The 24,603-nt window shown below is 51.5% G+C and overlaps 3 protein-coding genes and 1 long non-coding RNA gene across 9 annotated transcripts in view; 2 read left to right on the plus strand and 2 right to left on the minus strand.

Moving 5' to 3' along the window:
• Window positions 1–148: 148 nt before the first annotated feature.
• On the plus strand, window positions 149–1,983 carry LOC135330614 (uncharacterized). Its single transcript, XR_010392592.1, has 2 exons — window positions 149–1,023; window positions 1,216–1,983. It is a non-coding gene; the product is annotated as an uncharacterized LOC135330614 (long non-coding RNA).
• Window positions 1,984–3,510: 1,527 nt separating this feature from the next.
• Window positions 3,511–6,804, plus strand: RPL19 (ribosomal protein L19). Its single transcript, XM_026114709.2, has 6 exons — window positions 3,511–3,668; window positions 4,110–4,216; window positions 4,614–4,736; window positions 4,980–5,100; window positions 5,495–5,605; window positions 6,611–6,804. The coding sequence occupies exons 1-6, from the start codon at window positions 3,664–3,666 to the stop codon at window positions 6,732–6,734; spliced, it is 591 nt and encodes a 196-aa protein (XP_025970494.1). The 5' UTR covers window positions 3,511–3,663; the 3' UTR covers window positions 6,735–6,804.
• A 345-nt stretch (window positions 6,805–7,149) lies between these two features.
• LOC135330645 (large proline-rich protein BAG6-like) lies at window positions 7,150–8,471 on the minus strand. The gene is made up of 3 exons (XM_064524870.1): window positions 8,428–8,471; window positions 7,572–8,324; window positions 7,150–7,366 (listed from the first exon to the last, which is right to left on the minus strand). The coding sequence occupies exons 1-3, from the start codon at window positions 8,434–8,436 to the stop codon at window positions 7,178–7,180; spliced, it is 951 nt and encodes a 316-aa protein (XP_064380940.1). The 5' UTR covers window positions 8,437–8,471; the 3' UTR covers window positions 7,150–7,177.
• A 3,552-nt stretch (window positions 8,472–12,023) lies between these two features.
• The window catches only part of FBXL20 (F-box and leucine rich repeat protein 20), a 43,654-nt gene continuing 31,074 nt past the window's right edge, over window positions 12,024–24,603 (minus strand). For 5 of the 6 annotated variants that reach the window (XM_064524695.1, XM_064524698.1, XM_064524697.1 and 2 more), the window contains 8 exons: window positions 24,187–24,313; window positions 22,151–22,225; window positions 20,302–20,432; window positions 18,764–18,824; window positions 18,150–18,194; window positions 16,651–16,707; window positions 15,357–15,569; window positions 12,024–14,588 (listed from right to left, as the gene is read on the minus strand). In XM_064524695.1, the coding sequence (XP_064380765.1) occupies window positions 14,481–14,588; window positions 15,357–15,569; window positions 16,651–16,707; window positions 18,150–18,194; window positions 18,764–18,824; window positions 20,302–20,432; window positions 22,151–22,225; window positions 24,187–24,313 (817 nt within the window). In that variant the 3' untranslated portion in view covers window positions 12,024–14,480. The remainder of the gene's footprint in view (window positions 14,589–15,356; window positions 15,570–16,650; window positions 16,708–18,149; window positions 18,195–18,763; window positions 18,825–20,301; window positions 20,433–22,150; window positions 22,226–24,186; window positions 24,314–24,603) is intronic. The other variant, XR_010392593.1, reaches the window with a different exon arrangement.

The raw sequence follows: 24,603 nt of genomic DNA on the forward strand, positions 1-24,603 counted from the left end.
CGCCCCGGCCGCTCCCAGCGCGCTCCCGGCAGGGACGGGGATGCGGGATGCAGCCCCCCCCCCCCCAGGTAGGGCACCCCCAAAGCGGCGCCTCGCCCGGGGCTCGGAGCGGGGCAGCGGCCGGGGGGGTGGCTGGGGGCACGGAGAGGCGGAGGATCCCCCCCCGCAGCCCGGGGGAGTCGCGGCCGTGTCCGCGGCAGCTCGCGAGCCCGGGGCGCGCAGGCTTCCCCGCTGCAGGGAGACGGGGGGGGCGCGGGGCCCCCGCCCTCTGCACAGCTCCAGAGGGGGTGCAGGGGCAGCCATGCCCCCTTCCCCAAATGTCAGTGCCCGGAGCTGCACGTGCCCCGTCCGGGGGAACCTGTGGCTCCCGCAGGACAAGGCTGCTCACGGCTTCTCCTGAACCCCTGGTTTCTCCCCACAGCCCATCCCGGACTCCCCCGGAGGGGGGGGGGTCTCTGCAGCTCACGCGTCCCCCCCACACAGCCCATCTGCTCCCCAGGGGCATCCGTGCCTGGGTACGGGGGCATCCGCGTGGGAAGGGCACCCCAGGGACCCCGCGGCCCCCGGGGGACGCCCAGGGGCTCGTGGGCCCTGCGGCCAGGGAAGGGGCTGCGCCCGGCACCCACCGGCCCCCAGCTCGGTGCTCCTGGCCCCCTCTGCCCCCTCCGCCTCTTTGTCCTCCCGAGCCCCTGCCACCGAGGGCTGCCGTGGGGCGACCACCTCCTCCCTGCTCAGGGCTGGTCTGAGACCTCCCACGCTCATCGCACGGCAACTGAACGGCGGGAGCTGCAGCCGCCGGCTTTCAACCAGCTGTTGGAAAGTTAAAAATTCCTCGGGATCCCTCCACCCCTTGGAACCGGGTCTTTTCGGCCTCCCGGATCCCGCAGCTGCGAGACAATGTGCCCAGGGAAGCAGGACAGCTGACGCCACATTTTCCATTATTAGACCCCATCCGTCACCGACGCCACAAGGTGCCTGCGCCCGCACCTCGGCACCAGCTCACGCTTCGTCCCAGCCAGAGAGGTGGGGAAACGCGGCTCGGGGGGGACGCGGTGCCCAAGGTCAGGCAGCCTTGATTTGGGAGCTTGAGCCCCCGGAGCGAGGCTGGTTTGGGGGAGATGCGGAGCCAGCTGGGAGCAGAGGGTGGTGCCGAGGGTGCCCCAGGAGGCAGAGCCGGGTGACAGGGCCGCGGCAGCAGCAGGCCTCTGCCAGCAGGGAGCTGGAAGGAGGCGGAGGGTGAACACACCATCCCCAGGCAGCTGCGTGGGAGCAGAACACAATTACGGCGTCTCTCCTTCCTCGCTGCCAGTGCAGCTCTGCTGCCCGGCCCTCCCCGCGCGCAGGAGATGGGCGCTGCTGAGGACACAGCACGCCAAAGCCGTCCCTGGCCGGTGGCTCACCTGGGGCGACTGATCCGCTCCCCATGGAGCTCACCTCCACGGAGCTAACGTGTTTGACAAGTCAGCGTGGCCACCGCTGCGGCAATGCAGAGCTACGGACATGCCTGTCCACGCAAAGAAAGGAGAAGGAGGATGAAGACCTGGTTGGTCTCCTCAGACCTCCTTGGAGAGCATCCCTACCCGGGCTGCTGTGAACCTGAGCTGAAACCTTCTCTCCTCGCATCCGGGGTCAGACAGGTCTCTCCATCTCTGGTCCCATAGAAAGCACAGAGCACGAGGTGACACTTCGGCAGGACTGGGGACATGGGCACCCTCCTGTCTCCAGCCCTCGCACTTGGCCAAGAGCCTTACGGGACTTTGATTTGTAGTGGCGGGTTCCCAGAAGTGCCCGTAGGCAGAATCCTGGAGCTGCTCCTGGGCCAGTAATTAAAACCCAGCCACTCTCCTGTCTCAAGAGCCTCCAGATTTTGCTGTTTGTTTTATGAAAATGATGACTCAGTTTTTAAACAGCAAAAGCCTGTGTTTATATGTGTTTTTCTGTCAAAATGAACCAAAAATCTGTTGCCATCGGCTCCTCTTCTCACGCCATATGTTGACTGTGTTACGTCCGCCAGATTCAAAATGAACTGTTAGCATCTTATCTTGGGTGTTTAACAAGGAGCCTTTGGGGGCTTTCACTTTCCAGCCACTTGCAACCTTCAGCAGTTTAGAGGGAGGAGGGAAAAGAATGGCTGCAAAATGATGAATCTGGGCACTATTTAACATCTGGGTTGTTAGAAAGTGACATTTTTGCCACATCAGTTTGCTTTAAAGTGGAATTTCAGTCACATTTTTTATTATACCAGTTACAATGTATACACTATCATTTTGCAAGCTTTTCCTTTTTCCAGGAACTCTTAAACTGTCTGTTCCTGGAGAGACTCCAGCACTTTTCTAGGTCATTTCTTTGACATAAAAGATGTCACTTGCCACTGGGCCCATTTCTAGCCTTACTAGTGCCTTTTTTTGTAGAGGCATGTCTGGCTGAGATGTGAAATGTGATTCAGGCTGTCTGTGCCTCAGTTTACCAAATGTAAAACGGTCTCAGCGATACATCCAAACCTCCCTTGTGCTTTGATTACAAAATGCTGCGAAGGTAAAATGTTCTCTACCAGCACCAACCCACACTGCAGCCTTGTTATTACCCATATCGGGAGGTTATTTCATAGGAAAAATACAATTCCTCCCCTTTCTCGGCAGCATTAGACTGAAGTAATGACTGCGAAAGAGGTGGAACTCCATTCACATGCAGCAATGAAGCAGGATCCAGGATCCCAGGGAGTCAGCGCCCTCCACTAACCTCTGGCCAGTCACCCCACGCTTTCAGGTGACTTCCTGGAAGATAAGGAACCACAGCAGGTGAATGCTGGTGAAACACAGGTCCCATTTGCATTCTACAAACAGCAATACGAAAAACTGGCAATAAATTCTCCCTAGCCTGTAGCTTCCCAGGCAGGGCGGAGGGGGTGAGGAGGGTGCCCACGGCCTAAAACCGGGGTCGAAAACGGGCTGGGGACAATCTCCCTCAGCTCAGAAGACCGTAAGGAGATAGCCAAGACGGGTGTTGGACCCGACCCATCGCAGCGGCCTCTCCAGTGACCCCGAGAGAGATCGGCCTGCGGGAAAGGGGCTTTTCCACGGGCAGCAGGAGCCCTCTGAACCTCGGCGCCCTGCCCAGGCAGCCCCAGGACATGCCCGGGCAGCCCCAGGACACGCCAGTGCTCCTCCGGCCTGCCCCGCCTCGGGCCCAGCTCTGCTCAGGCCCCATTTCTCCCAGTTCCCCCCCCCAGTTCCAGCCCTAATCCTAACCCTAAACCTAACCTTAAGCCTAACCCTAAACCTAACCCCCCACCAGCACCACGGACCCAGCACCACCCCCACCCCCCTTCCCGGCCACCGCGCATGCGCGCAGCCCGCCCCGCACCCCGTCGCTGCGCAGGCGCGGCGAGCCCCGGACCGTACCACGCCGCGCGGAGGGGGGGGGTCGTGGCACAAAACACATCTCTTCCCTCAGGCCCCGAGTGGGCTCGGACCCCTCCCGCCTCTCCCCCACGCGGGACCGGGCCGTGGCCCTTCTGCCGCCCCGCTCCGGGCCGCCCCACGGTTGCGGGGACGGAGCGGGGGGAGGAGCGGGGTGGTAGGTGCCGAGCGCCCGTCGCGCTGGCTGTGGGCGCGGCCGGGCCTGCTGCCTCTTCCTCTCCGCGCGGGTGCCGGCGCCGCCGCCATGAGGTGAGCGCCGGGGCGCTCCGCCGCCGCCCGGCCTCCGGGGGCCGCCTTGGGCGCGGTGACCCCTCGCTAGCGGGAGGGGCTCGGCCGCCGTGCGGGGAAGGGCCCCGGCGCGGCCTGTGAGGCGGCCGCGGCCTCCTCGGGCCTCCGGGGGAGGGGGGAAAATGGCGGTTGGGGCGCGCGCCGAGGAGGGGGCGAAATGGCGGTTGGAGCGCGCGCTGCGGGGGGAGGGGGGTGAAATGGCCGTCGGGGCCCGCGCTGAGGGGGCCTCGCTGCGCGGAGCTGCGCCACGCTGCCCCTTGGCTGCCTCCCCGCCCAGCAAGGCTGCCTGCAGCCAGCTCCCATCAGGCTGCGCTTCCTTGGGGAGAAAAGCTCCCCGCCACCTCGCTGGGGGCTGGATTTGGGGGCTGCGCGGCGCTGAGCTGTGTACGTTGCTCTCGTCAGTATGCTCCGGCTCCAGAAGAGGCTGGCCTCCAGCGTCCTGCGCTGCGGCAAAAAGAAGGTCTGGCTGGACCCTAACGAAACCAATGAGATCGCCAACGCCAACTCCCGTGAGTAACCGCCGCTCCTTGGGGCAGGCTGCGCGTTGTCTGTGTGGCCTGCCTGCAGAAGGAGCAGGGCTGGGATAGCGGAGGAGTTTTAGGACTCTCTCAGTAGTGATGTGGTTGATCAGGTGAGATGCTGACACTTGAACAACTGCTGCGTGCTTCTTTCCAAGGGGACACGAACGTAACAGCAGAGTTTACAAGATTTCCGGTGCACCCACGAAAATGTGGTGCCTGGGGAGTTCTCGGTAGTGACTTTAGTTATCTTTAGCAGCTGCCACATACCAATGAGGGAGAAATGGGATGGGAAATGAGCAGATAGAGTCACGTGAGGGGGCCTTGGGGAGAAGGTCTGTTGTGTCCGTTTTGCGAGATATCCTGAATGGGGAGTTTCTGTCTTCAGGTCAGCAGATCAGGAAACTGATTAAGGATGGTCTGATCATCCGCAAGCCTGTGACTGTCCACTCTCGTGCCCGATGCAGGAAGAACACCTTGGCCCGCCGAAAGGGCAGGCACATGGGCATCGGTAAGTGCCAAGTTCTCTCTAAGAACTGGAGTAAATGTCTGTTTTTCCATGGTATTTGGTCCACCTCCAAGCTTGTCTTGAGCAAAGATCTCCAAAGGTCTGGTGGCAAGGCCTAAAAATGCAGCTGGTACATTAATGGTTTTTTTTCTTGGAGTAAAAAGAAGGATTAAAGGTTGGAGCGAAGGGGTTTTGTTGAACATGCAGAAACTTGGGACACATTCTCATCTTCTCCTGTCCCTCTAGGTAAGAGAAAGGGTACAGCCAACGCTCGTATGCCTGAGAAAGTCACCTGGATGAGGAGAATGAGAATTCTCAGGCGTCTGCTCCGCAGATACAGGGAGTCCAAGAAGATCGACCGCCACATGTAAGCCTGCCATCCCGGTTGTCAGCGCTGGGGAGTCAGCATGGGGTGGGGAGAGCGTCCATCCGCTTAGGTGCGTCTTCATTGCTGCATGAAGCTTCTGCAGCCAACTTGTTGGCGTGGAGTACGCTGGTGAAAACAAATCCTCTCCAGAAAGCATGGCACTGGAGAACTGCTCCAGAATAATCCTGACAGTTCTCCAGACAAGCCTGCTGCTGGATCCAAGGAAGGAAAAGACAAATGACTGTGCAGCAGCTTCAGAGCTTGGGGGTGACGAGGCTGTCACAGTAGACAGCATACTGGTGTGCAGAGCTGCTGTCTGCCTAGAAGGGCAGCAGCTCTGCAGTGGTTGATCCTTTGGGTGACCTTATTTACAGTCCATTCTTTTCTCCTTCAGGTACCACAGCCTGTACCTGAAGGTCAAGGGTAATGTGTTCAAGAACAAGCGGATCCTGATGGAGCACATCCACAAGCTCAAGGCAGATAAAGCTCGCAAGAAGCTCTTGGCGTAAGTGCTGCCTCACTGCCAGGCTTCAGTCCTGAAGGTTGTGGAAGTGGGTTGCGGGGGGAGGTTAATATAACTTAGTCTGCAGGCAGGTAATTTCAAGTGGCTTCTGGTGCTGGTGGCTCTATCTGGAGCCCTGGTGAAGAATCAAAACAGAACTGGGTAGGGCTGGCTAAAAGCAGAGAAATACGTAATCCTGGCAGAGCTACGCGTGCTTTGTGTGTAGCAGATGTTAGTTGCTCATGTGGCTGTAACCTGGTAGAAGTACTGATCCAGCTGCTTATATAAGTAAATGATTCACAAGGGGAGGAGCCGAGGCCTAGGGCTGGATGGATTTCGAAATCCTGCTGCGTACATGGTGAAAAAGCTGAGCATCTGAATCCTGGCCTCCGGGAGGGTGTCGGAGCCATGAAGGAGCACTTAGACGACTGGTGTCCTTCTCGGGAAGCTGCACATCCAAACCTACCCTCACGCAGTCTCGCTCACTCTGAGGTTTCTCAGAGCAGGGGTGTCCCCTTTAGGGATGACCAGCATTGGGCAGGGAACTGGCACAGAGGACAAGGGGACCCTCAAGGGGAAAGAGCACGTTGGCCCGCTGATGGCCAGAGTTTTGCCAGGTCGCCTTGACGGGTGTGTCCTGACCCCAGACAGGTTTGCCGTGGGGGGCGTCCCCAGACGGGGCAAGGATCCCAGCTCGTCTTTGGCCAGAACTAGAGCCTGGCAGCGTGGGGGGCAGGCGAGGCCCTGAGCAGAGCTCAGCATCTCCCGGGGGCTCGTGACCAAGCAGGACTGGGTTAATGCTGCCCCGGCAGTGCGGGGAACAGCAGTTAGAGCCGTGGATGTTCCAGAGCTCCTGCCCCAAAGTGTGCCAAGCTGCGCTCGCTGCAGCAGCCAGTCTGGCAGACCGGGGCCCTGTAGAGCGAAGAGAGACCTAGGCCAGCGTTAAAGGCTTTATCTGGGCGGCTTGAAATAATCCCTATGCGTTCATGAACTCTAAACTTCTTGCAGTGACCAGGCTGAAGCTCGCAGGTCCAAGACCAAGGAGGCTCGTAAGCGCCGTGAGGAACGTCTGCAAGCCAAGAAAGAGGAGATCATTAAGACCCTCTCCAAGGAGGAGGAGACCAAGAAATAAACGCTGGCTGTCTTGTGTACATAGTGTTTTCCATCCCAGGGTATTAAATAAAAGACCACACCCAAGCCTACTCCTCCCTCATCTTGGTCTCTCTGCAGGGTTTTGGAGCTGCTGTTAGGGCCTGGGCTCCCTGGCTGGGGAGGAGCTGCCCCCTCCGCAGCTCTTGGGGCACAGATCCTGCGCCGGTCCGGGCGGCAGGTACGAGGCTCCTGGTGCAGGGGAGAGCCGTAACCCTCGAGGTGGAGGGCAAAGAGAGGAGGGGGAAGGAGCGAAGCACAGACGAGAAGTGTGTCACGCAGCTCGGGGGGGGGGGGGCAGGGGCAGGCTGGGGGGGTGATGCAGCTCGTACCCAGCCGCATGCTGGCTGTGCCTGTTGGTCAGGTTGCTCAGCGCCAGCAGTTCACCCTACCTGGACAGGTGGTGGCAGCTCCCTGGCAGCCGCCTTAGGGCTTCTGCGCTTCCCTCCTCCCCGGCATCTTCAGCCCGAGCTTCTGGATCACCCGCTGGAGGAAGGAGGGGGGCAGGTCCGGCGGCGCGGGGCGCGGGTGCTCGGGCGTGCTGGGCGCCCGCGGTGGCGGGGGGGTCCTGGATGCTTTGTGGAGGGCTGCTACGACGAGCTCATTGAGCATGTCCTAAGTGCCGGGGCAGAGAGCAGGGTTGGTCCCCTCGGCGCTCCGGCAGGTCACCGCAGAGCAGGGGGGAGGTGGCCCATGGGGGGAGCCTAGGCACAGGGCCGCCACCTCCGCTGAATGGCCAAGAGCGCGAGGCGCCCGCGCCCCAGCACGGTGCAGCCCAGTCCAGGGAGCCCCCAGAGCGGCCCCGGGAGGGGTTTCCTACCTCGGGCACCGGAGCCGGCACCTGGGCGCTGTCGTCAGAGCGGAGCCACGAGTCGAAGAGCTTCCTGGCCCGGGAGAAGAGGGGCTGCCGCAGCACCTCCTCCTGCAGCTTCTGGAGGGCCCCGGCGTCCAGGGGCTCCGGCCAGAGCGGCGGCTGGTGCTGGGCCGCGCCGGGCTGGGGGTCCCCCTTCCCCCTCCAGGCATCCCTGGGCTCCCCGGCCGCCTCGGCGGGCTCCTCCGCGGGCTCCTCGGCGGGCGCCTGGCTCTGCTCCGTCGCGGCGTCGGCGGCCCGGTCCTGCTGCCCGACGCCGGTGCCCTCGGCGGTGCAGCAGGGGCTGGCGGCCAGCAGCAGCTCCGAGCACTCCGAGCGCGACAGCAGGGAGCAGCCCGGGCTCGGGCTCAGCGCGGCGCCGGGCTCCCCCGTCCCTCCCGCGGGCTCCGGGTGCTCCGGGGGCGGCTCGCCCGGCGCGGCGGTGGCGGCGGCTCGGGGGGCGGCTCGGAGGGCGCCGGGGGCCCCCTCCAGCACGTCGCAGATGAGGCTCAGGACGCGCTCCAGGCTGTCCTTCTGCAGCAGCTGCAGGTAGCGGCCCTGGGCGCGGGGGGGCCCCTGGGCGGGGGGGGCTGCCGGTGCCCCTGGCTCCCCCCCGGCCTGGCTCCCTGCCGGGTCCACCACCGCCTCCGGCTCCCCCCCAGCCTGGCTCCCTGCCGGGTCTGCTGCTGCCTCCAGCTTCTGGTCCTCGATGTCCTCCAGGACCTGCAGGGGGGCCCAGGATGGGCAGGGGCCATGGGCACCGACCCCCTCCCCAGGCATTCCCCCCCCCCCCCCCAAAAAAAATGCTCTCTGAGCAGCTCCTCACCAAATCCATGTCCGCAGGTGCTGTCCTCACTGCTCGGGCACGGCTCTGGGGATGTCAACACTGTGGGGGGGGGAGATTTTGGGGGGGGGGGGGAGCAGGTCACCACAGCACCCTCTTATAGGGCCTGCGCCACCCCAGGGGTTTCCTAAGTTGCAGCCCCACCCGCCAGCAACGAGGCTGAGACCCTCCCAGCTCGTCACACAGGTGAGGCCAGCGAGCCCGGCTCGCCTGTGCGTCACACTGCTCCTGGCTGCTTCCCAGGCGCCTGGGGAAACCGAGGCAGGGGCCACCCCTCCCTCCCCCCCCCTTTACCCCCCTTTGCCCCCTGCTCCCCCAGCGCAGGGTCTGAGCCGCGGCTGCCCCTGCGCTCACCGCTGAGCCCTGGCCCCATCTGCTGCTGCCCGCAGCGATGCCCTGGCCTCACAAAGGAGAGGGGACCACCGCGGGGCTGGGGGGGCACGGGGGGGGAACCACGGGGATGCAGCGGGGGGGCACAGAGCACAGCATGTGCATGTGCAGCTATGGCTCTGCATGCACGGAGCTGCATGCGCCCAGGTGCATGGACTTGCAGCACTGAGCCCTCACATGCTCATTGCACCAGTGACGGACGCACGGCGTGGGGGGCTTTCGGGGATGAAATGCCCTGGGCTGAGCATCGCCCCCGCAGCGCGAGCCCTGGCCGGGTACCGCCTGGGTACCGAGCCCGGCGCACAGGCGCCGGGTGCCCCGGCCCACGGAGGAGCCGGGGAAGGGGGCTCTGGCAGCCGGCGTTCGGGAAACGGCCCCTTTCTCTCTCCGTCAAAGGCGGCTGCGTCTTCGCGTCGGTCACTGTCTCGTTCCCGTTTTGTATTACAGGACGGAACAAGCCAGCCCTGAGCCCGGCCTCGTCGGGTCGCGTTTGGGGATTTCCAGCTCCGCGTCCCGGGGCAGCGATGCCGGCACAGCCCCAAAGGCCGCAGCCACCCCGAGCGGAGCAGGAGGGGAGCGGGACAGGGACCCTGCGAGAGCCCCGGCCGGCAAAAGCCGGCACTGCTTTGCTTCGGTGCTTTGGCTCAAGGAAATGTTTATTTATAACCCCGAGTCCTTCCTTGGGCACCGAGGGCCGGCTCTGGCGCGCTGCCCGGGAGGCGGGGGACGCCGTCAGAAAGGGCGCGTGGGGCAAAGGCCAGGCTTTGCGCTAAGCAAGACGGCGGCAAGTTTTCCCGGAGAGGGAGGATGCGATGGAGAGGAGCCAGAGGATGCAGAACCCCAAAGCTCAGAGCAGGACCGTGCCAGCGCTGCCTGCGGTTTGTGTACCGGGTACCACATAGAGGACAACCGAGCTACATATATATATATATTTACTTTTAGTTAATGGCATTATTATATCCACACAGTGTCAAGGAAAGCACAGATTACAATATCATTAAAATAATATTTTACAGATCTCTCTATAATATATATAATCGAGGGAGCGTATGACAAGGTTCCAACTTTATGTCCAACACACCAGTCTAAATGGACACGATGAGTCCACCAGAGTTAAAAAATGCTTTAAAAACACTTAACGAAACCAGCCCTGCCCCTCATCCCGCACCTGCAACCCAGAGCAGCTACTTGCATCGGATGCATCCACGGGCGAGACAGGAGGAGCTGGAGCACAGAACACTCAACAGCTAAAGTTTGCATAGAGAAGGGGAGGAAAATCTCATCTCAACAGAAATTGCTGAAAATTGGTGGCCTCCAGCCAGCAGGGAAAGCCACGGCGAGTTCAGCTGTTTTGTGATTTTAGGGATCCCGGAAGGCTAGAGGAGTAGCTGCAGCACAAGCAGCCTCGGGGGAAAGGCCGAGCATCACTCCCGGGGGAGGGACGGGCTGAGGGTGCTGTCGCCGGGAGAGGGGCCATCGTCGCACTGGTCCTCCCAGGGCAGAGCACCGGCCCCGCGACACGGCAAATGCCTTACGGAGGTTGTCTCAGCACGGAGAGCATCACACCGGCTGGGGAGAGCAGGGGATGCGTTCCCTTGTGTCTCAAAAAAAAAAGACCCAAAGCTTCACGTGAGCGAAGCCAGCCAGCTGCCAGCACCGGCAGCTCCACGTACCAGCAGCTGCAGCAAGGCCCTGCGTGACAAAGCGGCACCGGGTGCAGAGCGGGTCCCGTGCTGAGACACCTCCTCCGTAAGGGGCCGAGGAGGCAAGGCACCCGTCTCTGGGTTGTGGACTGAAGCAAAAGCCACTTTTGTCCCTCAATTTTTTGTTTTGCCCCCCCCACAGCCCCCAGAGCCAGCGCCAAGGTGCAACACGGGCACCCTGAGCACCTCCGACTTTCACTGGCTACCTCTGATGAGTTGTCAGGGTGGAGAGAGAATGGAAGAGAAGCCTTCATCAGCTTTCTTGGATGCCAGGAAAACAAACAAACAAAAAGAAACAACACACGATCCTTCATCAGAAGAGGACAAGACATTTTAAACCCTGTTTCCAGGGCGCACACTTGCCACGGGACACTGCAGCAGAGAACCTTGTCATACTGATCTCCCATCCGCCCCCGACCCCATCAAACAAACAAAACCCCAAAAAAACAAAAAAATACCCCCCAAAAAACCATGACACCATGGGCCAGCCATGAACAACACATTCAGAGTAAAATAAAAAAGGAAATTACAATGATGTTTAGAAAATAGGAATTTGTTAAAGTTTTTGTTTTAAATAACCATTATGACAGCATGTTACGCTTGCCACATCCTCATCCTCTTCGGGAGCAGGCAGAATCACGGTCAAAAGTGCTGCTGTGTCTCAAAAGAAAAATAAAAGCCTAATTTTTGGTTGCATTAGATCGCCTCACAGCACCTCCCCGGAGCATCTCAACAGCACTCGTCCAGAAGGTCCCAGGCTATTTTGTTAGAGGTGTCCCTTCTTCTCTGCACTCGCCTGCTCAGAAAGTCCAGGGAGCATTTCAAGGCCATGCTCAGCTCTAACTGTGCTTGTACTACGTGGCCAGCGAAAAGGCGTTCAAAGGCAGATCCAGGTCACAGCACAACACTTCTTTTCAAAGTGGTGATACACAGTCCAACCCCCACGCCAAGACTGTGGGACACAACTACAGAGGCATCTCAGGAGCCGGGGGTGCACACGGGTGCTCGTGGCAGGGCCAGGAAAGGGCCAATATACAGAGAACAGCTCATGGTCTCAGATCAAGGACCTGAACTGACTGGGTCCAACTAGTCTAGTTCAGAGGCTGGAAAGGATGGATTTGGCACAAGTAGGGAGTCTTCAAATTGATTTGATATTCAGACAGGGCTTGCTCCTCACTGAACCGTTCAGGAGGGCGTTTTGCATCACGTATCCCTCAAAGTGACACAACAGAAACGTTCCTCTAAAAGATGGTCCCTGAATCTCAGTGGTTGATGCCCTCTGCAGCCATCAGATCAAACCCAGGGCTAGCACTTGACCTAGTACCTAGCAATCCTCCATCTCAGCTAGCCATCGGTCCAGCAGAAACAAGGATGAATGCATATGGAGCTGGAACAGAATTCCCAAACGCAGTCCATTTCCAACACGCTACCACATGCAGAAGGATTGTTTTGCTCTACAAAGGTATTCCTCTAGTAAGACAAGGCTTGGAAAATGGTTGTTTATTGGTATTTATAAATACAAACATAAGGAAGAGTCCATTTAAAGACGGGTATTTTGACTTAAAAGGACACTGTCAAATAGTTTGAGCTACCTTATGCTGTTACCCTGTGCGAAAAAAAATGCTTTGGGTTCTGTATTCTTGAGGATTCCCTTGAAAACTGCTCTGTTACAAAGAGATCAGTCAGTCAACTACACCTAGCTCACAAACCAATTTCAGCTCTCCCCTGCCACAATATAAACTAACCAAAGTGTTTTTCCCAGAGTTGTGCAAATACTGTGATTGCCGGGTTCTGCCTGAGGCGCACCCGCCCATTCGGATAGTCAGTCTGTTACCATGGGAAGCTCCATTATCTTCTGCCACCCTGAAAATCGGAGAAAGGAGTTCTGCAAATGAAGTATAAGAACAGGCTCATTGAGGAGAGAGAAACCACAGCGCTAAAGAGGATTTGAATAAATATATCGGATTAAGAGCAATCTATAGGAAAAGAATTGACAGTATCCTTTTAAACACAGCCTACTGGGTTTCCTCCCAGCAGACTGCGCATCTGCAAGGCTTTGTAAGCATATATTGATGGGGTGGGGAAATCAAGCTGTAGATGAAGGGGATACAGCTCCTGTGGTACTAAATGACCCTTCTGACTGCCTGAATAGCTCAGATGGTGCTAAGAGGGTGGGAAGTAACACACGGTCCTCAAAGCAAACCCACAGTAGAAAAAAGCCCTCAGTACTGTAAAACAGCCATTGCTAGTGCTTCAGCCAGCTCTTCCCCATCTTTTGATTATCCAGCGTAAAGGTGAAGCACCACTTCCTTGGCTGCTGGCAGCTAAGCTGATTAAACAGACTCGCTCCTCTGTCTCGGTCAGACGGGAACCTCCAGAAACATGTGCTCCCCCTTCCATCCCAGGGCGCAGACAGCAGGAAGAGCGCAATTACTTACACATCAGCTCGTCTTCCACAAGCCTGTTACGGTTTGACCAAGTTCTGCCCCATTAAACCCTTGGCGTTTGCCCATCTGTTCACGTTTCATACCGGGCAGCTGGAACTGCCAGCGTCAAGGAATCGGGCATTCACAGAGCTGGCCCAGGCTGCCTGTATTCCTGTGAAGCACCTGGATTAATCTTGCCTGAAATGCCTCAAAAGCAGCTTCTATGAACACATACCCTGACAGCTGGGAGGAACTGGCACACAGTAACCCCCCCATCGCATTCACATGGTTCCTCCTCCCGGGCAAGACACTTACCTGTGGAAGATGCAAAAGTCAGCAAAATCACCCAGCGCTCACACCTCACTGTGAGAACGGGACAGTAACCGAGGACATTTTCAGGCCCGCTGTTCCTTCTGCTTCAATTAGTGAGTCACTATTTCTTGACCAGGGCAATAAGCAAAAAGAGATTCTACTTTGCTGTTCCTTTGGGGGTAGGAGGAAGGGTGGGAGGGAAAGGCAGCAAGAGCAGGGAACTTACAGTCACTGGAATAGAGACTGTAATTTGCCCCCTGTATCAAGAGTTATATTGTCATCACTGGGGTAAAACCTGAAATGCAAAACAAATTCAGAGATCCAACCACTGGTAAAAAACAGGCCAAGAAGCCTATGAGAGCCTAGCCTGTAGTTCAGCTCACTTTCTGTTTAAGATCTTCCTAAAAGGTCATCTCAGGCTCAGGCTTCTAATGGTAAAGAGTACCTTTTCTTAATTATTGATTCATAACTTGTTTGGTAAATCTCAAAGGATTACTGAATTAGAAATCTCAAAAAAAAAAAGCAGGATGTGGGGAGGGTAAAAAACTGAGCCTGACATCACAGATTTCAAGCTATATCACAACAATCTAGGAAGCCTCTGAGCTGAATGCTACAAAACACAGAAGAAACAGATGAACCTTCAATGTGAGCATGCTCAGGGTGGTCAGCAGGGAATGGGAAGTAGAGAAGCACAAGTAAATCATGTCTCACAACGGCTGCTGTTTCATTCCCTCACTGAAAATGGACACAAAACTTGTTGGTTTTTTCTTTTCTTTTTCCTGAACAGCAGATGTAGGGTTAAAGCATGTTTCCTTTCTCTCCCTCTCCCCATTTCAAAGGATTTCAGTTACTATTCCAACTTTAACAGCAGCAAGAGTCATTTTGGGTTTGCAAAGACCTCCCCTCCTTACCGCAATGATTTCATCTGAGCATGCCCAGTAGGAATGGTTCAGAATTATACCAATCCACCTACAGAAGAAGCCAACACAGCTCCAGCTCCCATATCACAGAGTTCATCAGTTTGCTGGAACAGGTGGGGTGTGTACATGTATGTGTATGGGTGGCTACAGGGCCTGCCACCACAGGCCCTTTCACTGGCCCTTGCAAATGACACTGGTATCGCTTTCCTTGAAGATACTGGTGTCCACCGTAATTCTACAAGTGTAATTAAATACTCAGTTTGCAAGGATGACCACTTCCAGTGTCATAGGATGATGCAACATCTGCAGAAGCGTTGTCTGCTGCCCCCAACCGAAGGAGGTGGAGTCACAGGAGCGAAGTAGGCATGGACTTTAATATTGGGTAAATGGGTCTGAAAAGACAAACACAACGTGTAAAGTAGCAACAATAGTGGCAGTGTAATAGTCAAATAAAGAGAGCTTGAGATGGGCCTGGTTTAGCTGTGTACTGTATGGATTTGTGTGCTCTTGCAGAAAAAAATAATATCACTACCCTTGTTTTACAGATGAAGAAACTGAGACACAGGAAGGAATCGCTTGGGACACAGGGTGTCTTAGACGATCCAGGAGCTAGTGAAAAAGCTGCTCTGGCTCTGTATCCCATCCACAAGGCCATATAGCTGACTGTACTGACTGTATTACAGGATTAGCTTGAGTTTTTATATATATATATGCACATTATGTGTGTATAAATATATATACACACACACGTATATATAATGGGAAATATCAGTATGAAGTACTCTACAATCTACACTAAGCTTATAAAGCAGTCAAGAGGAGATGCCATTCTACACATTTTTTGTGGCACTAATTCTTGATCCTGTGTTTGAAAGAGCACCGTCAAGTATAACTGCCCTTGAAGTGAGCACTTGCCTGCTGGGTCTCCTGTGTTCCTTTCTGCTTCTACGTGGTGGGCACAGCAATTATGTTTCTTCCCTACCAGCTAGCGTTCAGCCCCATCCAATCTTCTCTTGAGTGAAGGAAGCTATTAATTTTATAGATGACTGCTCTGGCAATATGTTTGAACGCCAGATTATGAGAAATCTGTAACTCAGCCCTCCTGCTTCCCCACCAGATACAGCGTTCAAGACACAGCCTTGATGTTTTGTTTTTTTTACCCTGAGTCTCTTGATTCCTGCTCGTGTGATTTGCTGACAGTCGTACAGTTCTATCCTCTCCAAGCTGTGGCAGCTTTTCAGGTGCTCCAGGGAGGCATCTGTGATCAAAGGGCAGTTGTCCAGCTCGATCACCTCCAAGCGGTCGTGTGCGCAGGCACCGTTTCCCAAGTGACGAATCCCATCGTCCGTGATCAGTTCACAGTGGGATAAGCTCTGCATTCAAACAGAGGCAGTTAGCAGCCTCTGCCATCACCACATAGAAGCTAGCACCCCTGCTGAGGGCGTTTTGAAGGCGAAAAGATAAAATGGCCCACATTTCATATGAGCAATACACATGGACTAGTTTGCCGCACTGGAGTTTAGGACAAATCTATATTCTCTCCTTGCCCTGGAGCTACTGAGTTCCTGACTCCAAGCAATGAACTCTGTGGGCCTTCAATGACAAATATGCCTGCAAGGGGAAAACCTCACATAGCTGAAGCACAACAGAAAGGACAGCCTCCGAAAGATGAGACCCACCGCGTCAGGAGACAGGACAGCAGGCGCTTACTGCAAGGAAATGGAATAAACGCCTCTGCTATCAAAGAAACCATCTTTGTCAAATTTCCATGGCCTTACACATAGGAAGGACCTTATCATTGGGTCAAAGATCCCGTAGAAATACCACACCACCTACTTGGTGAATTTTTTCTGGGCTGCATCCTAGAAATTCTTGAAGGGGAAGTGGGGCTCAGCGAGCGAGCGAGCGAGCTGGTGAGCACAGCAGACAGCTGCACAGCAGAACCCTCTGACTGCAACCCTTCACCTCCCAGGACAAGTTTTCCCATGATGAGAATGAAGCAGTACACAGGGACACAGAAAGGGAGACAGACTACATTCCCAGAAATTCAGACCAAGAGGAAGACTGCTTTCTACAATCAGTGGCCCCTCCAGGTCACAGATTCTCAGGTCTAGACTATAGGTGAGAAGGACTGCAGCCTCCTCTCTAATAGATGGACTGACAGCCTGGTTTGTAGACAGATTCTGCTAAGGTTGCTTAGGAGAGGTAGAGACTGGTATCAGGAGAATCCATCGTCCTGTAATTCATTTTCAGGCAGCTGTGGGTGCCTGGCATATGATTAATGCTAGCAGTAGGGGAGGGACAATAGGTTCTTCAGGGTCAAGTTTCTAGCTGAATTTTTCCAGGCCTTCACAACACATCTATGAAGTCAAAGAGACAAATCCCCACGGGCAGCGTTTGAAATCCTTTTGTTTATAGAAAGAAAATGCTGAAAGTCTCACTTATAATACTCACCAGAACCTGAAGCCGTGGACAGTGTATGGAAAGCTGGATTAGTGTACTGTCTGTTATCTGGAGAGAAGGAGAGAAAAAAAGGGAAAAGTCCTTTCATGCTGGATGCTTTGCACATAGCCTTTTTTCCCCCTACTGAAGTACAACTACAAACTTTTGCCTAAACAGTTCGCCACAGTCACTCTTCTGAGCCCCTCAGGAACTCGTCCCCCATAAGCCCAAATCAGAAATAACTCAGGTCCTTAGAGGACTGTTAAGTCATGGAGTCTGCATTGCTGTTATTTCATACTTCCTCAGGCAGCTGTCATGAAGCAAGCTCACAGCTGAGAGACAAGTGAGCAGACCACTTCAACAAAACAATGTCTCCAAAATATTTGTCCCTGAAAGCATCAGAGGTGTTAAAATCTCCTTCTAACAGCTCTGTAGATTGCTGAATTGTTCTTCATGAGTTCTTCAGGAAGAAAGAGACTTGACACAACGGAATTCTAATCTAAAAGCATTCGGAAGGGAACTTGCTGTGCTATCTTTGTTCAAAGCAGTCCAAGGACACAGCCCAGTTTTTCCTTTTTCCTTTTTGGGCTAACTTTTTTAATCACTTCCTGTCTGGACCATTTTAAGTTCCTCTTGTGATTGCCTGAATTTCTGCCCTGTAAACATCAGGAAATACAGAATACTGGGGTCAAACTGTTCTCATGGCAGGAAGCAAAATCCTATTATCTCCACTGTCTTTATCTGACTCCAATCTGTCCTTAGGGTTGGCAGATTTTTCCATAGGATCTTGAGTAAACGCAGTCATTTTCCCTGTAAATGTTATCTTGAAATGGTAATCAGTCTACGGCACACACTCGACAGGACAGTGTTGCGTTACAAATGAAAGACATCCCCCTAAAACTAATGAAGAAACCTGCAGCACAGAGTTATCCAAAGTGTCAACAATAACAGACTAACTGGTGAAAATTACATCCCACTGCCTTCTAGGAAGGCTAGTAGTAGAATAGGCATCTCAGCTTTAGTGAGAGCCGTTGCCATCTCCTTTCTGTGCAAAATCACCGCTGTTCAAGCATTCTGGCTATGTTTTTTCAAAACAGGTAATTTCTACCATGTCTAGCAACATTTGTAGCACAGACTTTCCTTCGTCTTACGTGCTAAGATCTTCCTCTGGGCCTTAATCTTGTGTCAAGGATTCACAGTTCTATATAAGTGGTCTCCAGGACACATCTATTACTACTGAAGATTTCGTTTATTACAGTTATGGCAGCATTCATTGTTACAAAATATGAACAAACGATCGAACTACAAAAGCAGTATTTTCTTATCCAAATATATCTGGGTGTCTTTTTGTTCAGGACTCTAAAAAGAAGTTTTCAGTTGGAAACACAATCTACCATCTTTTTACTTTTGCTGCAGTGCTAGAAACGTGGAAATTCCTATCATGAGTCATCTTTCCACACCGCTGGGACTTTGTGCTAAAAAACGTAACAGCCAGAGGTGGCACCTCCTACCTGGACGCACTCTTCCAGGTCCATTTTTTCAAGCTCATGGCAGTTCTAGGAACAAACAGAAGACCGAGTGCACAAACTAAGTGCAAAGTTCAGACAGCAAATATAAACACGTCTACAGTAAAGAGAAAGTCCTTCTTTTAGAAGGGAAGGTTTTTCTCCATGAAAATATCATGATTGAGAGGAAAGTTTGCTGCTTCTTTAAGAAGCAAATCAAATATACTAAAGGAAATCAAGTATACTGAAGAAAATCTACCAATTTCTCTCACTTATAGGCACCAAGTTCCTTTACTTTCTATGAATAAAGGAAAGTTAAATTTATGATCAGTTGTAGAGGACACAGATTAATCCAGTACAACAGACATTAAGAGATGATAACTCCCAAGTATTAGACACCTCAATTTGGATGCATGTCCTCCTACGTGTGTGGCTCAGGACAATCCTGAAGACATCAGGTATTATGTACAACCTAATTTACATCACCTAACTTCCACTCAAGCTTTAAAACTGAAAACATGACAAGAACCTACACTCACGAGAGAAAACTACTGTTAGTTTAAACCTATCAAGAAAAGAAAGCAGAGATACTTGGTGAACAAATAGAAATCAGCACTTACCCTAGCTAGAGTAGTAAAGCCCACGTCTGTTAGCTGAGAACACCTTGCAACTTCTAATATTCTGCACAGAAAGAATTTATAATAACCATGGTGGAGTCATTTTGCTTTTCAGAGTGTTTCATTAAAAGCTTCCAGCAACCCAGAAAAGTTTGACCCGGTTTAGGCTGTGCTCTCTGAGAGGATAATTTGCACAGAGCATCCACCCTCTATACCTGAGTGTAGGTCACAGGAAAAAACACAAAAAAAGAAGTCAGGCTAAAAGGGAACTCCAAAGGTCATTCAGTTGTACCCCACTTCAAGGCAGGACAGTTCTAATCTCTCCTTTCTGACAAATGTTAGCCGAAGGCGCTTTTAAAAATCTTCATTGCTGGGCGCTCCACAACCTCCCCAAGCAATCTCCTCTGGTTTCCACCCCAAGTACAGAGCTCATCACAAAAAGGGTATAATACAAGATAGTACACATGGCATCCTGGCAGACAGGCATGAAAGAATAAATATTTAATGCCATGATAGAAGACTTTGAAGTCTTCCAGGAGGCAAATTGCTTGCTTCTGTGACAACAGAAACTTTCTGCCAAACAGTCACTGCAGCTCTGTAGAGGTCTACTTTCCAGTGTTAATGTATTTATCTACCTTTACAGAAAAGAAAGCCAACTTTCCTGAAATGCATCATGCATTCTGTTTTAGGACACTTAATACTGTAAAACTGCAGTCAAACATAAGCACAGAAACCATTTGAAACTGAAATCATATTTTACCTTCCTCTTTGGTTTCCATACACTTGTATGCTGCGCTTTGTACCCATAATTCTTTAAATGACCTTATCTCAGAAAAAGGATTTTTTTTCCCCCCTGGAAGACACCATATCTTATGCCATTTAATTCAGGCCACTCAGCTGTTACAGACGCCAGATAATAACTGTATCTTCTTTCCGCGCCTGGCCAGTTTCTGAATTATAGCAAAGTCTTCCTGAAGAAACTTGTCCTAATAAAAATAAGCATCTTAAAAAAATAATAAAAAAGCAAGCACCTGCAGAGATGATGCAGGAAGCCCACTCTTTCAAGCAGAGTGAAAATTAACACAATTCCATCTGCTATAAAATCATTAAAACCCTGTTAAAATCATATGTTAAGAGGAAAAAAATATTGATTAAACATGTTCTGAGTTCTCAGTACAAGAGTAACCTAACCTCAACTGTTTTCCATTAGAAAAAAAGAACCCCCACAAAAGTAGACATACAATGGTTTAGAAGGAGACCGTTACCAAGTGAATCTATTGGCAGTACACATCACCACAGCAGGGAGCTCTTTTATCACTCTTCTACCTGTACAAGTTTAGAAACCAAAGTTTGGGTACAGCTGCTATCACCTCATAGCAAACGCCTGGAAATAAGCTCAGTGATAAGAAAGTACATTTTCAGACTAGAGAGACCTTCGGAGTCTAAAGCAGCTCAAGTATTATATGACCATAGCACTGAGATCCTTTGTTCAATATGCAATAGGTCACTGAAGCTTAGGTAACCCTGCACCAAAAACTTACCTAAGCCTTGGACAGTTCTGTCCCAGGGCATTCAAGATGGCATCTGTAATGTTAGAGCAGCCTGAGGCACACAAGGATTGTAACTTGTGGCATCCTCTGCATATTGTAATGAGACCATCATCTGTTATTTGCTACAAGAAAAACAACAACATCATCACAAGCCATAACAACGTAGGTGGAGGTGCAAGGCACTGCATATTTTGCCCTCAGACTTTCAAGCAGGCACTTAACTCAGGCCAAGTTATGCTTCTTTCAAGCAAAAGAAAAAAGAGCATTCAAATATTTCATGGGAGCAGCTGAAACAGGCTAAGCCAAGCTGCAGCAATATTCTGGAAATGATTCCACATGTGGGAAGCGTTTCTGAGTGGGGCTATTGAACGATGGGGAAAGATGGCCTAGAAGCAGTCTCCTGACTTCCTTTGCAACACATGCGCGTAAAGAACAAATGAAAAATCAAGATAAAAAAAGGCACCTGAAAAGTCACAGTCACCCAGAAAATAAGGAGGTCTTTTTCCTCTCTCCTTACAAACAGCCTTTTAAAAATACACCTCAATGGTTTGGGACCAAAACCTGAACTGCAAGACACAGGCTTACAGTCCAGTTCACATCAAATTCATGCCATGGTGTAGTAACTCCATCAGCCTTGCTGCATCCCTGGATACAGAGGGGCTGTTCTAGCCCTCTGCGGTCCATTCTGCTAACGAGTCTGGGGTGGCGGCAATACACGAACCTGTTCCAGACGCTACCCTGCATGAGCAAGAGCACGAGGTTCTGGGACTCAGCATGGCCGTGCCAAGGAGCTGCACGGGACCAAGAGCAATGCACACAGTGGGAGAAGACGGACAGAAAAAGGGACAGAGGCGGCACAGGCCGCGTAATGCTTGAGGCCCAGGTTAAACCTCACTCATTCCCTACGTTCTAGATTTCTGCAGACAGCCAGATTCAATTCAGTTTCAACATGGAAAAGCTAGCGACAGACACGGCTTCTTTTCAAACAGCAGACCTGTAGACTGCTAAGCCTGCGTGCTGGAGTGGGATGAAACAGAAGCTGAGTAAAACATGCCATTTTCAACTAAGGTGAACAAGGAATCTTACTTGTCTTCCTCTCCCTTCTGTCTGTTTGCCTCTCCCTTTTCTGCCTTCTTGCCTAGATCCCAGATGCGGTTCTGGCATTTGCTACTAAGTTTACTCCTTCCTTGCAAGTACCCAGGCTCAGATGGATGGACACCAAATCTCTAGTCAGCCTAGTATTTGGTAAAGCTACTCCTTAAACAGGACAGAAAAAAAGGACAGTCCTGCAGCCCCCAAAGCCTTGCCCACTTCAGTGGAAACAGAAGGGAGTGCCCAAGCATTCACTGTGTCAGACTAACTGCATGAGGGTATGTATAAAAAGCTCATTACAATTCCTGTTTTGGCTTAAACATATTTTTGGCACTGCAGAATAATTGGTTTACAGTCCCTCTGTGCAGGGCAACTGCACTCCTTGGTTCAGTTTTAAGAAGAGGCTGGAGTGAGTCTGGCTAGAACAAACATTCCAGCCCAACGGAAAGAATGTTCCCGGCTAGTCCTGCAAACGAGTTTACAAGCCCTGTGGGCAGGGCAAAGACACAAACAGTTCTGACAAACTGAATGCTAAGATGCTGTTTTGGGGGCTTATTCAACATTACCAAATGCTACCAAAAAGCCATTTTTCATCAACTATTTTTAAGCGTCTTACAAATTTACAATTGCCCTGTCTGCACAGATGGCGATGTTTCTGGGACGGAGCACGTTCTACATGGCTGCGTTTATAGCTGGTCTCCAAATGCACAATGCTGGCTGAGTTGAAATCGTAAGAAGGCTTACTTACTAAGCATGTTTGAAGGTTTAAAGTCACCAGTTCGGGACAATGTGCACCAATGTACTTGAGAGCTTCATCCTCAAGCTGGAAAGAAAAATTTTGAGACTGAAGCAACCTGTTAATACTTGGAGCAGTCTTCAAAGAAAGCTTTGAGAACAATAAAACATCCACAGCTGGGATATCTACGGGGAAGGAGGGCATTACATCACAGTCTCAAAATACACAGCAATGAGTGCACATCACTTTTCACCACCTCAGGGACAGAGTTCAAAGACTCACAGCACTAAGTTACTGATTTAAAGAAATGCTGATCTGATCCAACATGCATGATTAAGAAAGCAAGAAGTGAAATCAGAAACTATTTACAGGAATTAAGGAAATGCTTCATTAGGCTCCAGTGAGGGCCTAAAAATAACACCATTTTTATATTGCAATACTTGATATCGATCCCTCTCTCAAGAAGTGTTATTTCATCACAGGGAGCACAAAACACATCCATGTTGCTTTCTGAGGCTAAGAAAGCCTGCTATTCTTATATCTGTAAGAACAGATGGCAAATAATTGATAACAAGGATGTATTGCCATCAATATTTCTCAGGACTCCATAAATTACTAGAAACTCAAGCTGTTTCTATAATCTAAACACTGAAAATAGGCTGAGATTGTTATGTCTCTGATCAAGTCATCTTTTTATAGCCACATATACCCATCTTATGAATTAAAAACAGTAATATAAGCTACTGAAAAGTGGCTGACTATAGCCCCTACAGCTAAGCTTGTTTGCACACAAGAATTATATTATTGCTTCATACCCAAGTGTATTATTGCTTTGCTTATCATACTAACCTTTTAGGACTTTCTGTGTGCACGCAGAGGAGAAACATGCTTTTTGCAAAATAAAAACATATAACTGTTTACCCATACACAGTAGATGAAAATGGCACTCACTGACTCACACTTAAGAAGTCCCCACCCCTCAAAAAAAAAAAAAAGAAAGAAAAAAAAAAAAGAAAATCCAAAGCACATGAGCACTTTCAGTGTTTTGGGTATAAGAACCAAAGAGATCAAGGAGATCAGTTTCCAGGTCTATCTTGACACTCTTAAACTCTCTCAAGTCTTTGGGTCACAGCTTTCAACTCCAGCAGGGTCAGCTTTACTCTCCTTTTTCAGAGACAAGATTCTGGAGATGCATGTTTGCTCCCTTCTAGTCTGATCTATTTGTGCATTAAAAAACTCCCACCTCATTTAAGTAAAGAAACAGTAATTAGTCCCCATATTCTTTGCAAAATAGCATTGCAAAGAAATCTCACTCATATTAAACTTTTCAGTGATCCAACAGATAAAACAGTAAGAATAAGGTTAAAAGGAAATTAAATCTAAATAACAAAAGGAACAAGGAAGGAAAACACGCGTCAGCCGTAAAAGTCAGTGCACCATCTATATTCCAAAGAATGAGCATCACAGACCCTTCCGAACAGTCCTCTTCAAAATGTACTGTCATATCTCAAGAGCTACATGATACACTTAAGGGAATAGTATAACATTTCTAACTGGCTGCAGAGAAGTCTTTACAAAGAGTCACGTACAATGTGATTCTCTTTGACTAGCTAGAAATCCAAATGACACGTAGAGGAAATTCTCTCACATGGTCACTGATGAAAGTACTGTCAGGCTTTTTAATTTTTCTGAGCCTTCCAAAAATGGGTCCAGCCATGATTAACAAAATTATCTTCTCTTAAAAATAAAATACACACACACACGAAAACTTTGCTCAGTGTGTACCCAGTGGGAAAAAAAAGGAAGAATGATTTCACAGCTAGATATGCAATTTGTTCACTGTCCTGCTATTCATGCTGAGCTCAAAGCTATTAAGGAATTTCAGCAAAAGCACTTAATCTCCAACAGACAGACTGTGAATAATTTCAGTAACGTAGTATTTCCGGAAATAGAAAAAAAACTACAAAACTTCACCCCCATACTTTCAGTTACAGCAGAAAGAAACTAGCAGTTATTATTCAATTTGAGTGTTCTCTGTAGAGCCGTACCTGCGTGCAGCCTTTCAGAAACAGGGCTTTGAGTCCCCCGCAGCCTCTCACCAGGGCCTGGATGCCATCCTTAGTCACTTGGTCGCACCAGGAGATATTCAGCTGCTCCAGCAGTGGGCATCCCTCACTTGGGAGGCGAAAGGAAAAGTGGGTGGAAACTTCTTATTTTTTGGGGAAGAAATTCTGTTTCAAGCCAGAATCTAGGAAATTCCCATTTCTGGAACCCACATGAGCACAGGAAGTACACCCCCACCCCGCAGGGAACTTTTCTTTGTCAAACATCATCTCCAGATGTGAGGAGCTCTCCAAAGACAGAATCGGGAGCTTTAGTTTCCTTATAGTAGAGCAAAAGACGACTGATTCACCCCATTTTGGGCACCTCCCAACTCTCATACTAGGACAATGTTTATGGGCTTT

The sequence above is a fragment of the Dromaius novaehollandiae genome, chromosome 22 (assembly GCF_036370855.1).
Source record: "Dromaius novaehollandiae isolate bDroNov1 chromosome 22, bDroNov1.hap1, whole genome shotgun sequence".
NCBI lineage: Eukaryota > Metazoa > Chordata > Aves > Casuariiformes > Dromaiidae > Dromaius > Dromaius novaehollandiae.

Bases quoted from the DNA above. Each gene is read 5' to 3' on its own strand.
- RPL19 (XM_026114709.2), top strand. The intron at 4,217-4,613 runs GTGAGTAACCGC...TTCTGTCTTCAG, and splicing joins GATCGCCAACGCCAACTCCC to GTCAGCAGATCAGGAAACTG. The intron at 5,606-6,610 runs GTAAGTGCTGCC...AACTTCTTGCAG, and splicing joins GCTCGCAAGAAGCTCTTGGC to TGACCAGGCTGAAGCTCGCA.
- LOC135330645 (XM_064524870.1), bottom strand. The intron at 7,367-7,571 runs GTAGGAAACCCC...CCCGGCACTTAG, and splicing joins TGCCGGCTCCGGTGCCCGAG to GACATGCTCAATGAGCTCGT.